The sequence below is a fragment of the Ananas comosus genome, linkage group 7, assembly GCF_001540865.1.
Source record: "Ananas comosus cultivar F153 linkage group 7, ASM154086v1, whole genome shotgun sequence".
NCBI classification, from domain to species: domain Eukaryota; kingdom Viridiplantae; phylum Streptophyta; class Magnoliopsida; order Poales; family Bromeliaceae; genus Ananas; species Ananas comosus.
The window spans coordinates 12,987,070-12,999,643 of record NC_033627.1 but is presented as its reverse complement, the minus strand read 5'-3'; the positions used below and the strand labels follow the sequence as shown (position 1 = coordinate 12,999,643).

The window sequence follows — 12,574 nt, the reverse complement described above, 5'->3', positions numbered from 1 at the left end:
ATTAGTTCAAAATCTATCTTATATAATATAACTGTTACCTATGGTTTCATATTTTCTCATTTTAGTATCATGTGGTTTAAAGTGTATCACTTTCGTGCCATGTGATTTTATTTTTTTCTTTCTGTTATCTCCCCACTAATATTTTTCGTTAAATCAGTGACAAAGTTAAAACTAAGGAGTACTAAAGTGAATATTCGATAAAATATAGGTAGAGTATCTGAAATTTTTTATATATGATTTTTAAAAAAAATAACAGATGGGCCAACGAAAAGAAAAAAATAAAATCATAGAGTACTAAATTGATATATTTTAAACTATAAAATACTAAAGTGAAAAAGTATAAAACCATGCGAATGATATTTGAAGTTTACCTTTTTTTTTTTTTTTTTTTTCTTAAATGTATTCAATGGATAAGATTGAAAATAGGGACACATCCAAGAATAAATTATTATATGGCTCACAGCTGATGTGGAGGACCAGGTCCAGCCAACAATTTCCCCATCCAAGGTAGTACAGCACAGCACACTTCAACTACCACAAATGAAAGAACATAATAATCTCTCTCTCTCTCTCTCTCACATAGCATGATGAGGATAACAATACCATTTGCTTCTCTCTCTACATCCCTACTACTCAGGAAACAGGTGAAAACCAATTCCTCAAAATTTAACATTTTCATCACACACCAATAATAATAGAAAAGCATTTCTCTCACCTGAGTAATTTAATAAGTGAATAAAAATTAAATACCCAAGCCAGGTTTCAGAATGGAGAATCCAATTCCCACCCATTTGCACACCCCACACTTTTCCCCAGTACAGGGGAGTCTCAAATAATCATCTCCAAACAAAGCAAAAATTAAAGGAAATTAGAGTTTCTGGAGACCAGGGCACACACAGTGAGTTTGATGTGAGCTTCCCCACTGATTACTCTGAGCTCCTTGAGCAGGTATTTTTAACTCATTCTTTGTTATTTCTGTGTAATTTGGTTATATATATGTATTTTTGACTTTTAATGTGGTAAAGGTAGAACAAAGGAAATCAATTTAGGTCTTGACTATTTCTATGACTTTTTTTTTAAAAAAAAAAAAGAAAAATGATAGGGGTATATCTAAAAAAAAGGTGTACATCTTACGCTCTCTATTTTAGAATTTAAACTTTTTTCAAATTTTTGATATTAAAATAATTAAATTTTTAGATTTAAAGGTATAAGATGTACATCCCAATTCCCAAATGCGATATGCAGGTAGCATTGTCAAAAAAGAATAAAAAAACCCCCATAATTATAGGTGATAGCAAAGTGGTCCTCAAACTTAATTTGGATTATTTTGTAACTTGATGTAATATTTATACTAATTTGATCAGAATCAAACTAGTTATGTTTAGAATATTAGTCTCATATTTGATATGAATTAGAGTGTTTTTCTGTGTATTATAATGTGCAGAATTTTTCTATCTCAGCTTAAGTTGTTGATCATAGGAGAAGCACAACAAATATTTTGAGAGAGCTTGTTTACACTTTGAACCTTTCATATCTTGTGGTTCTCTTAAGTAGTCCTAAGACCTTTGATCAAGTGCTATTTATATATTTTCAATTAATTTGGTTGAGTGTTTGATCAATATGGTCTTTTAAATTTCGTAATTTTGAGTACTTTCGTATCAAAAGTAAAGTTTTAGATTTCGTAATTTTGAGTACTTTCGTATCAAAAGTAAAGTTTTAGATTTCGGCAAATGATCGACTAATTCGAGTAGTTTTAGTAATCGCAGGCGAAAGAAGCAACCGAGTTAGCATTAAAGGATGGGAAGCAGTTGTTGGTGAGTCAGAAATATGCTAAACTTATCTTATGAATCCTTTTAAGTCAAAATTTTGATGGTATCAAATACTGATACAGGAAATTGAGTTCCCCACTGCAGGTCTAGAATCTGTTCCAGGTTAGTTCAAAGTTCTCACTCTCTTTTTCCTTGTAACATCACAGTTCTATCATCAGATGCCTCATGAACTCAAATTTCTCCTTTTGTTTCGGGCGAATTTGAATTCACGAATCGCCGCGGATATCGGCATTAGGTGATGGTGAAGGAGGGATTGAGATGACAGAGTGCATGCTTCTAATCCGAGGATTCTGCGATCGCTTCGTCGCTCCAGAGAAAGCTACACGAACTCGAATAGTAGGTCCTCGGAATTTGACAGATCTTTTTTTGTTTTTTGTTTTTTGATTTCATAGGATGATTCTGCACTAGACATTTATAAGTTGTTATATTCTTTGGTAGATGATTTAGTTACTTCTTCTTAATGTTCTCTTTCCACATATGGTAGTTCTTTCCAGAGGCGAATGAGGTTGATTTCGCCCGCCAATCGGCCTTCGGAGGATCATCACTAAAGCTAGATTATCTGACGAAGCCATCCTTATTCGAAGATTTCGGTTTCGTAACGAAGATCAGAATGGCGGATCGCGTGAAGCCCGAAGACGAAATATTTCTGGTTGCTTATCCATATTTCAATGTTAATGGTAGTGTTTTGCACTGATTTTATGCCGAGCATTCTAATCATTCATTCAATTTTAAGTAAATTTATAGGATTTTTTTTTTTTTTAATCAAATGTAGAGATGCTTGTGGTGGAAGAGCTTTACAAAGAAGCAGTTGCGAATACTAATCGAAAGCTGATTATATTCAATGGAGAGCTTGATAGGATAAGAAGTGGATGTATCCTTTTCTCTTTGCACACATGCATTACTGCACTATTTACATCTTAACTACCATGTGAATTCTCAATTTTCATGTATGTATACCCATGAAAGCGCAGATGAAAAGGACCATTATCATTTAAGTTGGTGAGTCATTCGAAGTTCTTCAGGGATAAGATATTATTTTTCCAAGAATCTAAAACCTCGAATAAGAATATGCGCTGAATGAAAACAACTGCACTAAGTAGTGGTGAGGTTTCTATTATCTTAATTTGTTGATTCTTTAGTGAAGTAAATTAAAAGATTATCCGCCTTTCTTCTACCCGAAATTGGGCGCGCTTTCGAAGACCTTCCTTCCCAAGTTGGAGACGGTGTATTACGTTCACAACTTCAAAGGGCGAAATGGAGGAACACTTTTCAGGTACTAATCTTCATTTTTCAACTCAAAATTTGATTCTTTGAAGTTCCTCACATTGTAGTTAGCTGGGGTCTTTAAAATTTCTAAAACTCATTGAACACCACCTGTTAATGAGTGTTGAGAAATGAGGAAAATATACACCTTTTTGTCAATGAGGGTATATGTATCTCTCATGGGTGTTTTAGGTGTCTCCTTGATTATGCAGAGTCTGAGAGTAATGTTTCTTTTTTTTTTTTTTTTCCTCCCCCTTTGTGAGTAAATTATCCATTCATCAATCCATTTAACCATATATGATTATATCATATTTGATTTGCAGGTCTTATCCTGGCCCTTGGAAGGTGATGAGAAAAGCAAGAAGAGGTGGCAGATATGTTTGTTTGCATCAGCAAGAAGAAATGCCCTCACTGAAGGAGGTTGCCCTCAAGATTCTTCCATCTGCTTAGCCTCCTCTCCCCCAACAAGTTGCCAACAAGTTCCAAGGGAGTTTCTATGGTGTTCTTGTTTTGCATTTAATGTTGATACAAGTATTTATAAATCAACAAAATTTGGTCACACTGTATAGGGTTTAAACTCATCATGTATTTTTATTTGGAGCTTCTATATTTGAAAAACAAAAAAGAAAAAAATCCCCTTATATATCTCACAACTGTTATTTGGTTCTTCTGGTGTTCAGATTTGTCGATTTCGGTACAGCACAATTGGTTAAAATGCACCGCTAAAAACCGCTCTTTTAACAATACAAGAGAGTAATCATGGAGTAAAAGACAACCGATCACAATCCGGATGATCGAATTATATATAAGAACTGCCCATATATATGTCTGAACAAAGACAGCTAAGAGCACAAGTTTTTTTTTGTTGAAGTGATAACACAACGAATCCGAGAGAGTCCATCAAAATTAGGATATTAGCGTAGGCAATTAGATGTGAAGGGAAAATAAGACCTAGCTGCATAAGTTACCGATGGAATGTATAAAAGCCTGAACATTTAACTGCAACTGGCGCACCACGTCGGCTCGCACATCGCCCCCCCCCATCCAGCCGTCGATGCCATCTCATACTTTCAATCTGACCGTCCAACTCACTCTAATTTTAGACCAAGAATTGGACAGTGGGCACTGAAGTGAGGAAGATGATGCATGGATGATGTGCCACACCAGTCCCAGGCAGTGATTTCTTGCTCACCGCTGGTTCTCCCTCCGTCGCACGTAACGAGTCCGGTCATTGTGTCTGGTCCTTTCTTGAGATCTCTGCAGCACACTGTCGATCCTCCTTTGCCTCTCCAGAGGTCTTTGAACAACCTCACCGTTTACAAACAACTCCGCTGCATGAAACAGAAAAATATAACAAATGGCCCAATAATTATGAGCACTTGAAGTAATTTGGCTACAAAGTCAGAAAACACAAATGGTTGTTTCAAAACAATTTAGTTCTTCGACACAGTACAATTTAATTAGATTAGTTACTACACAAATCAAATGGAAGTAAATGCAGCCTGTAATCGAGTTTTTTTATTGTTTCCGAAAGGAGTGCAGGCAATAGTCCATAATTGAGTTGTGATTAGGTCTAGTGAGTCAAATTTGGGCATTAAGTTTAGGTCTAGTTCATACTAATCATCCCTGGATGCACTCTCCATCAAAATTTCTCGATGCCAACTCCTATAAATGTAATTGATACCATCTTATGATTCTATCCCTAAATTATCTGGCAATTCATTTTGGACAAATGTGGGATAAAAAGATCACTCCATACGACAAGTTGGGCACCGTTTAAACATTACGAATTTTGGATAGAAAATGCAACTAGGACTCCGTATGTTTGAGAGACCAGATCACTACTCCTGCAATGTTCAGGCACTACTCACACTTTTAACCCAAAAGAAAAACAAATGAAACGACATTTACAAAAGTACTCCTTTTAGTAGAACGGTAGAAAAATTAGTCCTACTCTTACCTTACAAATTACAAAAACAAAGAACTAGCAGGCTAGCATGTAGCAAAGCGAATTTTGTTATATACCGTTTTACGCATTGCAGCAGCTAGAGCAGCGATAGCTCAATATTCCTCCCTTTCCTCACACCTTTTCCCCTTAGTCACTTTCCTCTTTTGGTTTCTGATGCAGCCTAAAGTTAGATTAGAGTTTATTTTGTTGTAAGAATCAATTTCTCATGGTGCAAGAGTTGTCTGCATCCCGCATCTATCTGGGGTCCGACTGAGCTTTTGCTAGGACTATGCAATTACTTAGGGTGGTCATGGTTATTCAATGGTGAGCAGAGATATTTCTCTCTTTGGTAAACATTATACTTTCTGAAAGGAGATTTTGATCAAATTCAAGTGACGGTCTTATGTTTTCGATATTTATTATGTCTCAGTTTAACTCATCTACAGCTTCATTGAATGAAGTGCAGAACCGGTAATGGAGATGTCAATATTAGTCCATTAGCATTCAAAGCAAGACATATAAGCTCGTCCGCTTTGCCAAGATGGACTGAACAATGTGTAAAGCTTAGAACTTTCTGAAAGGAGAGATTTTGATCAAATTTAAGTGATGGTCTTATGTTTTCGATATTTATTATGTCTCAGTTTAACTCATCTACAGCTTCATTGAATGAAGTGCAGAACCGGTAATGGAGATGTCAATATTAGTCCATTAGCATTCAAAGCAAGACATATAAGCTCGTCCGCTTTGCCAAGATGGACTGAACAATGTGTAAAGCTTAGAACTTTCTGAAAGGAGAGATTTTGATCAAATTTAAGTGATGGTCTTATGTTTTCGATATTTATTATGTCTCAGTTTAACTCATCTACAGCTTCATTGAATGAAGTGCAGAACCGGTAATGGAGATGTCAATATTAGTCCATTAGCATTCAAAGCAAGACATATAAGCTCGTCCGCTTTGCCAAGATGGACTGAACAATGTGTAAAGCTTAGAACTTTCTGAAAGGAGATTTTGATTAAATTCAAGTGATGGTCTTATGTTTTCGATATTTATTATGTCTCAGTTTAACTCATCTACAGCTTCATTGAATGAAGTGCAGAACCGGTAATGGAGATGTCAATATTAGTCCATTAGCATTCAAAGCAAGACATATAAGCTCGCCCGCTTTGCCAAGATGGACTGAACAATGTGCAAGGCTTAGACCTATTCAGATAAGAGCTAGTCATATCTACCTAAAGACAATCAGAAAAATAAATTGGCACTAAGAATTCAAAGCAATAAAGATTTAGATACAAGAAAATGAACAAATAATCATAAACTCCAGATTAAAAAAATCGCACCTCCATAGTCCTTGTACTCTGCATCAACATAGGAATCCGGAAGCACAAAGAGAACACCAGGAAGACCTGTAACAGCAAAATGATCAGTCGACATACCACAAAAACACCAACTAATTCCTAAAAAACTATCTAATAAAAATTTATCACAAAAATCTACAATATTATAGATAGAAACTAGCTAAAACATTTAAAATCTACAAAAGGAACCTTCAAGTTTGTTTGATGTCTCCTCATCAATCTCACATCCGAAGCCAAAGTAGCGCTCGCAAGATACATTATATATCTTCTTCTTAGCTTCCTCCTCACTGAATTTTTCCGATAAGAGAAGGCAAAAGGAAACAAATTTATCAAAACAGTACTAAGATGGAAAAAAAAATTATTCAGCAATCTAAATTACGAAAAATAAAGAAGGTAAAAATGTATGGAAAACCGGAGAGACCATTTCAACTACAGGCATTTCAAAATGGCCCCCCTCAACTTTATTTAATTGGATTGACACCCTCGTAACTTCCGATTTCTTCATGGAATCAAGTGATTTTAGTCAAACAAATTAGGGATTTTGTCATATTTTTTTTCAAATTAATAAAATTTCGTCAAATCTAATGATCTGAATTACTTCTAAACATACAAAGACGGCTAGAATAACTCAAATTCAAAAAAAAAAAAGGGGCTAAGGGAGAACAAATCAAGAAAAGTAAAGGAACTTATTTCGAAATGGTCAATAGCAGAGGGGGTCTTCATACATTTTTGTCAGAAAAATATGTTACTCAGAAATGGAATCAGCTATTGAATAAGAAGAAAACAGAGATGATACCTTCCGAGGACTTTGGCTAGGGTTTGGACGTAGCAATCGATCATCTGCTGCTTGGTGGCGCCCTCGCCCCCGGGCTTGTCCATGACGATGAGCCAGTGCTCGTAGTCGCACCCGGGGAACAGCGGCGCCATCTCCGTCGGGGGCCGATCGCTGAACCCCGACCCTCCGCCGCCGCCGCCGCCGCCGCCGGATTTCAGGGGCGAGTAAGCGTCGCCGCCAGGCCGGCGAACGGCGAAGCGCACCGGGACGAGCCGCGCCGCGGTGAGGCGGAGGGCGAGCCCCGGGTGCGGCGCGGCGATGGGCGACGCGCGGAAGCGGAAGAGCCCGGCGACGGACGAGGACGCGGACGAGGAAGAGGAGGAGAAGCGATTGGAGAGGACGAAGAGGAAGGGGGAGCGCGAGGGGGAGGAGAGGAGGGATCGGACCGTGGAGGCGATCGCCATGGGAGCTACACTACACACAGCGAGGAGATGAAAACCCTAGCGTCGCACGGAGAAGGAGATGATCGAAGAGTGGAGAGGACGAGGGTTTTTGGAGAGGCGCAATAAATCGCGTAGAGTGATCGATCGAGTCCCGAAAACGAATCTTAAAGCAGGGGGGTTTATGAATTTAGCTGATCCTCCACCGTTGGTTTAATGTATATTGTTAGGAGAAACTTATTGGGCCGGGCTAAGATTAAAAATGAGACGGCCCAATATAAGATCCTCTTTTTTGGCATATTTAGCCCTTACAATTTTCATATTAAGCATTAACCCCATTGTAATTGCTATTTTTTTCATTACTCTTTTAGAATCATTCTCCATGGAAATACAATTATTCTATCAAACTTTGTTGAGTAGTTAAAATTGTTAAAAAAAATAAATAAATATAAATTTAGAGTTTATGAATAATAATAGTACCAGTCCAAGTGGCAAAGGGCTTAGTGGTTGGTACCCGAGACCCAAGTTCAAATCCTAGTTGATTCACATTTCTAGCTTGTTTATTTCTAAATGAAATAAACGAAGCGGGTAGCGTGCTACCTATCTCTCAAAAAATAGTACCAGTCCTATCTATTGTGGTTCAGTTTCTGTAATCTGTACCTACAAAATTCAAGCAAAAGAATCTCTTAAGACTCGAACCCACGGTCTCCTTATAAATTCCATCCAGATTAGATACTAATAATTTGGCCGATTTCCAATATTTTTGTTTCTCCCCAATTTATTTTCCCTTTTTCAAATATTTTTCTATTTTATTCTACTCTTCTCTCCATTTTACAAATATTTTTCTAAAAGAGAAAGTGTTGAGGAACTAATACGCAATATTGAATGGTTTCAGGGACTAATATGGAAAAATAATAATAATCCGTGGTGCAAAATTCAATGGACGGCCGCGATTTCTCCCGACAAAAAAAAAAAAAAAAAGTGATCATCCGCTGAAGCATTGTATGCGAGCGTCCGCACGGTCCGCACGGGGGCACAGCACCGCGACGCGAAGCGCTTTTTTAAGAAGCCGCGTTTCCGCAGCCGCGCGGTGGCGACGCACTTTTTCTCGCTCCTCTCCCCTCTAATACACGACCGCTTCGTTCCCTTCCCCTCTCCTCCCTCTCCGAATATCTCCGTATACACACACACACCCCGCGAACGCCGCCATTTTCGATCGCCCCCTCCCTCGTACTCTCGAATCGGAGCGATATAGGGTTGAGAGATCGAAGACGAGACGCGTCGGCGCCGATTTCGGAGTTGAATGAGGTTGATATCGAGTTCTCATTCGCCGAATCTTTGTTAGTTTTCCAAATTTGGATCTCTATTTCTGATTTCCTCTTATTCGATTGTGGATTGATTGGATTGGTTATGAGAAATTGCTTTTCTGATGTATTTAATGCTTCTGATCAACTGTTGAGAATGGTAGGAGATTCATAAACGACGAGAGAATCTGGGGTGAGTCGTTATTTTGATCATTAGAAGAGAAAATATAGGAATTGTTTGTAAATGTTTAGGATTTTCTTTTTTCGTAGATTTTTCACTTCAATTAACTACTTGGTAGGATAATTTAGTGACTGTGTGTCTAGTAATGCCTCAGATGCAGGTAAAAAAACAATATTAGGGAGTATTGGAAAATTTGGGCTATAAGACTATGGAAATGGAACTTTTATAAGTGCACTGCCGGATTGGCGACTCAATGCGTGAAATGATGTATATTCTTTGATTTGGTCTGTTATGTTGAGTATTTACCAAGTAATTACTTTGTATGCAATCAAGTCAATCTGGTGAATGGAACCTAAATCTAGGGGCTTAACGGAAGCATTTTAATCTCGATGAACTTAACCGAAGAATATATGTTTGCCCTCGAAGAATTTAGCCAGAAAGGCTATCATAGGTGGTTGAAATTTTCGGTATGACATGCGTATAACATGTCGGATAAACAAGTCAATATTCAAATGGTGTGCTTCACTGGAACACCAGATGCAAGCGATAATTTTTCTTGTTGCGCATTTCCGTCTTGCTTGATGATTAATTCACTATCTTTGCAATATATGAAAGCAGGTATATTTGTTAGATGCTTGATATCTTAGTTCTTGTTTTTCACTAGTCATCAAAACTAGGTTCTTATCCTGTTATATATGGATACTTGTCTAGGTCAAGCTCCAATCAGTCTATTGTTTTCTCTTCAACAACGCTTTGTTTGCTCTTAACATGAGATCTAAGACAAATGGGGCTATACAAAGAACTGGGAAGCTGAACAATATTCAAGGGCACGGACCAAATTGGGTTCTTGTTGCAGGAGGTGCACTTCTGAGCATGCTTACTATCAGGCTCGGGTGCAAGCTGAAGCAGGCCTTTGAGAGAAAGCGGCAAGATAATACCATTAAAGGTTATGATTTTTTTTTTCTAACTTTCTATTGAGCTATTCTACATTGATCTCATCTTCAAAACTTCTAGAAGTTGGCCTCTAACTCCCAGGAAATGGAAAAAGCCCATCTACAAGAAGATCAAGAAAATGCAGACTGCATTCAAATCTCAATCGCTTTAACCTCGAAGAGGACAGCTGCTACTATTGTCTTTCCGGTATTTTGTCTGAACATACTTTAGGATGATAGTTTGATGGTTTCTGAAAAAAATATCGTTGCATACTTTTCAGTTTTTCATATTTACAAAGAGATTCATTTAGTACATTTGCCGTGAGGCATTGTTGACGGTTGAGGAATAGTTTTATGGACAAGATGTTCTGCGTCCCCTTTTAGGTAAAGCAACCCTCTCGCAGCTATCATTAAAGCCTCATGGTAAATGCTAGTTAAAAGCTCATATATGAATTCGAAATTGCATGTTTAGGTCTGTGATTACTTGTGATTTGGGTGGAAATGCAAAAGCACATCTGCTAGGCTTTTGTAAGCGAAGACTGCTTATTGATGCAGTGGAAAACTTCATATATGTAATTGCTGTTTACATTATGAAATTGAGGGTACAGATATTAAGCAAATTGGAGAAGTTTGTCTGAAGTGTTTGGATCAGCTGGGCGCTACTTATTTTCCTCTAAGCTTTGTAGGTAGGCTTATAACTATTATATTCAGGTTATTTATTATCAAGTTTGGAATTTTAACAGCTAAGTTGATTTCCTTTTCCTCAGTACTCGTGAGCTGATCTTGGCTGTTATTGTTAAATCAAGTGTCTATAATTTTCCTTTGTTAGGTTAAAATCAAATTTTGTCAGATACAATAATTAAAGACCTAGATGACTATACAAGATATTCAAGGACATATTTGTTCTTTTTTCATACATATGTATTATTATTCAGTGTCACTGATGCAACATGTTTGAAATTTTAAAATTTAAACTCCCCACCGCTTTGCTGGTCAATATGTTGATAACAGAGCTTGCAGGAGGCGGAGTGGATACTAGGGCAATATCAAAAGAAGCCGATCCCTCCCTTCCACTCGTAAAGTTCACGGGATCAGAATCGAACAACGAGAACGGCGGCGTGATGTGGGCATCATCGCCCCATGCCTCAGAATCTGGATCATCCGATATTTATGCCAAAAGAGAAGTAATACATAAACTAAGACAACAGCTAAAGAGGCGCGACGAGATGATTATGGAAATGCAAGCCCAAATCACGGACCTCCAAACTTCTCTCCGCATTCAGGTTTCAGAATCGGCCAATCTGCAGGCACAACTCGATTCTGCTAACCGGGACTTGTTCGATTCCGAGAGGGAGATCCAACAGTTGAGGAAAGTCATCGCCGACCATCGTGTGGCTGTAAATGGGCGGGTAAACGGATTTTACACCGATAGTGTGGATGATCATGCCGAATTGCGGTGCGTCGCTGCGGAGAGGAGGAAAGGGGATGGGGCCAACACAGAGATCCTGAGGAAAGAAGTTGGAGAGCTCAAGGAAGTGATTGAAGGGAAAGATTTCTTGCTTCAGAGCTACAAGGAGCAGAAGGTGGAGCTGTGGTCAAAGATGAAAGAGCTGCAGTTGAGACTCGAATCACAAGTACCGAACATATTGTAGGTAAACATGTATGGAGACACCCCCCTCAGCTATTGGTCATTCTGAAAAAGATAACTTAACCTTCTTCGTTAATCGACACTCCCTCTACTTCTGCTCGTTTGGACTCGAGTTATTTCTGTCGGTTGAATCGGGGATTCCGGGAATTGTAACGCCAGTTCTGTTGAATTCAATGGCTATGCCCGCGTCGTGGTTTTTAGCTTTAATGAGGTAGCTAATTTTAATGGAGTCCCCAATTCAGCCGACTTAAACTAATCAAATCAAAACAAATAGAAGCTAATGCGGCGCAGATGAAAAATATAACAATGATAAAATGCTGTATTGTTACTGGGGTCTTCATACATTTTTGCCCGTACTTTTGTTGGGTTTCAGGAGAGTTAGATCACAAATTTTTTTTTCTTTTTTTTGGTATTTTTACTGGCTTTCCTCGTCAGGTGTTGTTGTTAATTCTTCATCTTGCTCCACTTTGCGGTGTATTTCAATACTTGTATAGTTTTCCGGCTTGCCGTTTGTCTAGTTTGTCCTGGTTTATACGTAAATGGCTTGCAATTGCTTTTTTCTTTTTTTGGGAAATGTAGCATACTATTTAGTTCGTTTATTTTTTGTGACAAATGACAAAGCAAGAAATATGAAGTAACTAGATTTTAAATTTGAAGTATTGAATATCAAACATAAGTTCTTAACAAACTAACTGCTTGGTTGTAATTACATATTTTAATTTTACTGGTGAATGGCTAAATAGTCGATATGTTTTTACCCCTATATCGTCGTATGTTAGGAAGAGTGTTATTAATAGTGATATATGATAAATAACGAAATATGATGATATTAGCCCCGGCATCTTGGAGAGGAATCTCTCATTATTATTTTCCTCCTAATTTAAAGACGAAAGCTGTA

At 37.9% G+C, this 12,574-nt stretch overlaps 3 protein-coding genes across 8 annotated transcripts; 2 read left to right on the top strand and 1 right to left on the bottom strand.

Annotated features, from left to right (window-relative positions):
• LOC109712817 (protein LOW PSII ACCUMULATION 3, chloroplastic) lies at positions 528-3,758 on the top strand. Its single transcript, XM_020236585.1, has 9 exons — positions 528-644; positions 760-948; positions 1,767-1,814; positions 1,892-1,931; positions 2,065-2,165; positions 2,314-2,506; positions 2,602-2,700; positions 2,985-3,102; positions 3,416-3,758. Exons 1-9 carry the CDS (start codon positions 585-587, stop codon positions 3,540-3,542), a joined length of 975 nt encoding a protein of 324 aa, XP_020092174.1. The 5' UTR covers positions 528-584; the 3' UTR covers positions 3,543-3,758.
• LOC109712819 (multiple organellar RNA editing factor 2, chloroplastic-like) lies at positions 3,853-7,767 on the bottom strand. Its single transcript, XM_020236586.1, has 4 exons — positions 7,193-7,767; positions 6,586-6,683; positions 6,379-6,444; positions 3,853-4,423 (listed from the first exon to the last, which is right to left on the bottom strand). The coding sequence occupies exons 1-4, from the start codon at positions 7,633-7,635 to the stop codon at positions 4,281-4,283; spliced, it is 750 nt and encodes a 249-aa protein (XP_020092175.1). The 5' UTR covers positions 7,636-7,767; the 3' UTR covers positions 3,853-4,280.
• Positions 8,696-12,240, top strand: LOC109713048. 6 transcript variants are annotated; one of them, XM_020236995.1, is made up of 5 exons: positions 8,696-8,919; positions 9,870-10,042; positions 10,132-10,236; positions 10,637-10,714; positions 11,040-12,240. In XM_020236995.1, exons 1-5 carry the CDS (start codon positions 8,915-8,917, stop codon positions 11,678-11,680), a joined length of 1,002 nt encoding a protein of 333 aa, XP_020092584.1. In that variant the 5' UTR covers positions 8,696-8,914; the 3' UTR covers positions 11,681-12,240. The 6 variants fall into 6 exon arrangements, with proteins under 6 accessions (XP_020092584.1, XP_020092583.1, XP_020092585.1 ...); XM_020236994.1 differs by having other exon boundaries at positions 8,696-8,951; positions 9,808-10,042; XM_020236996.1 differs by having other exon boundaries at positions 8,697-8,919; positions 9,808-10,042; positions 11,049-12,240.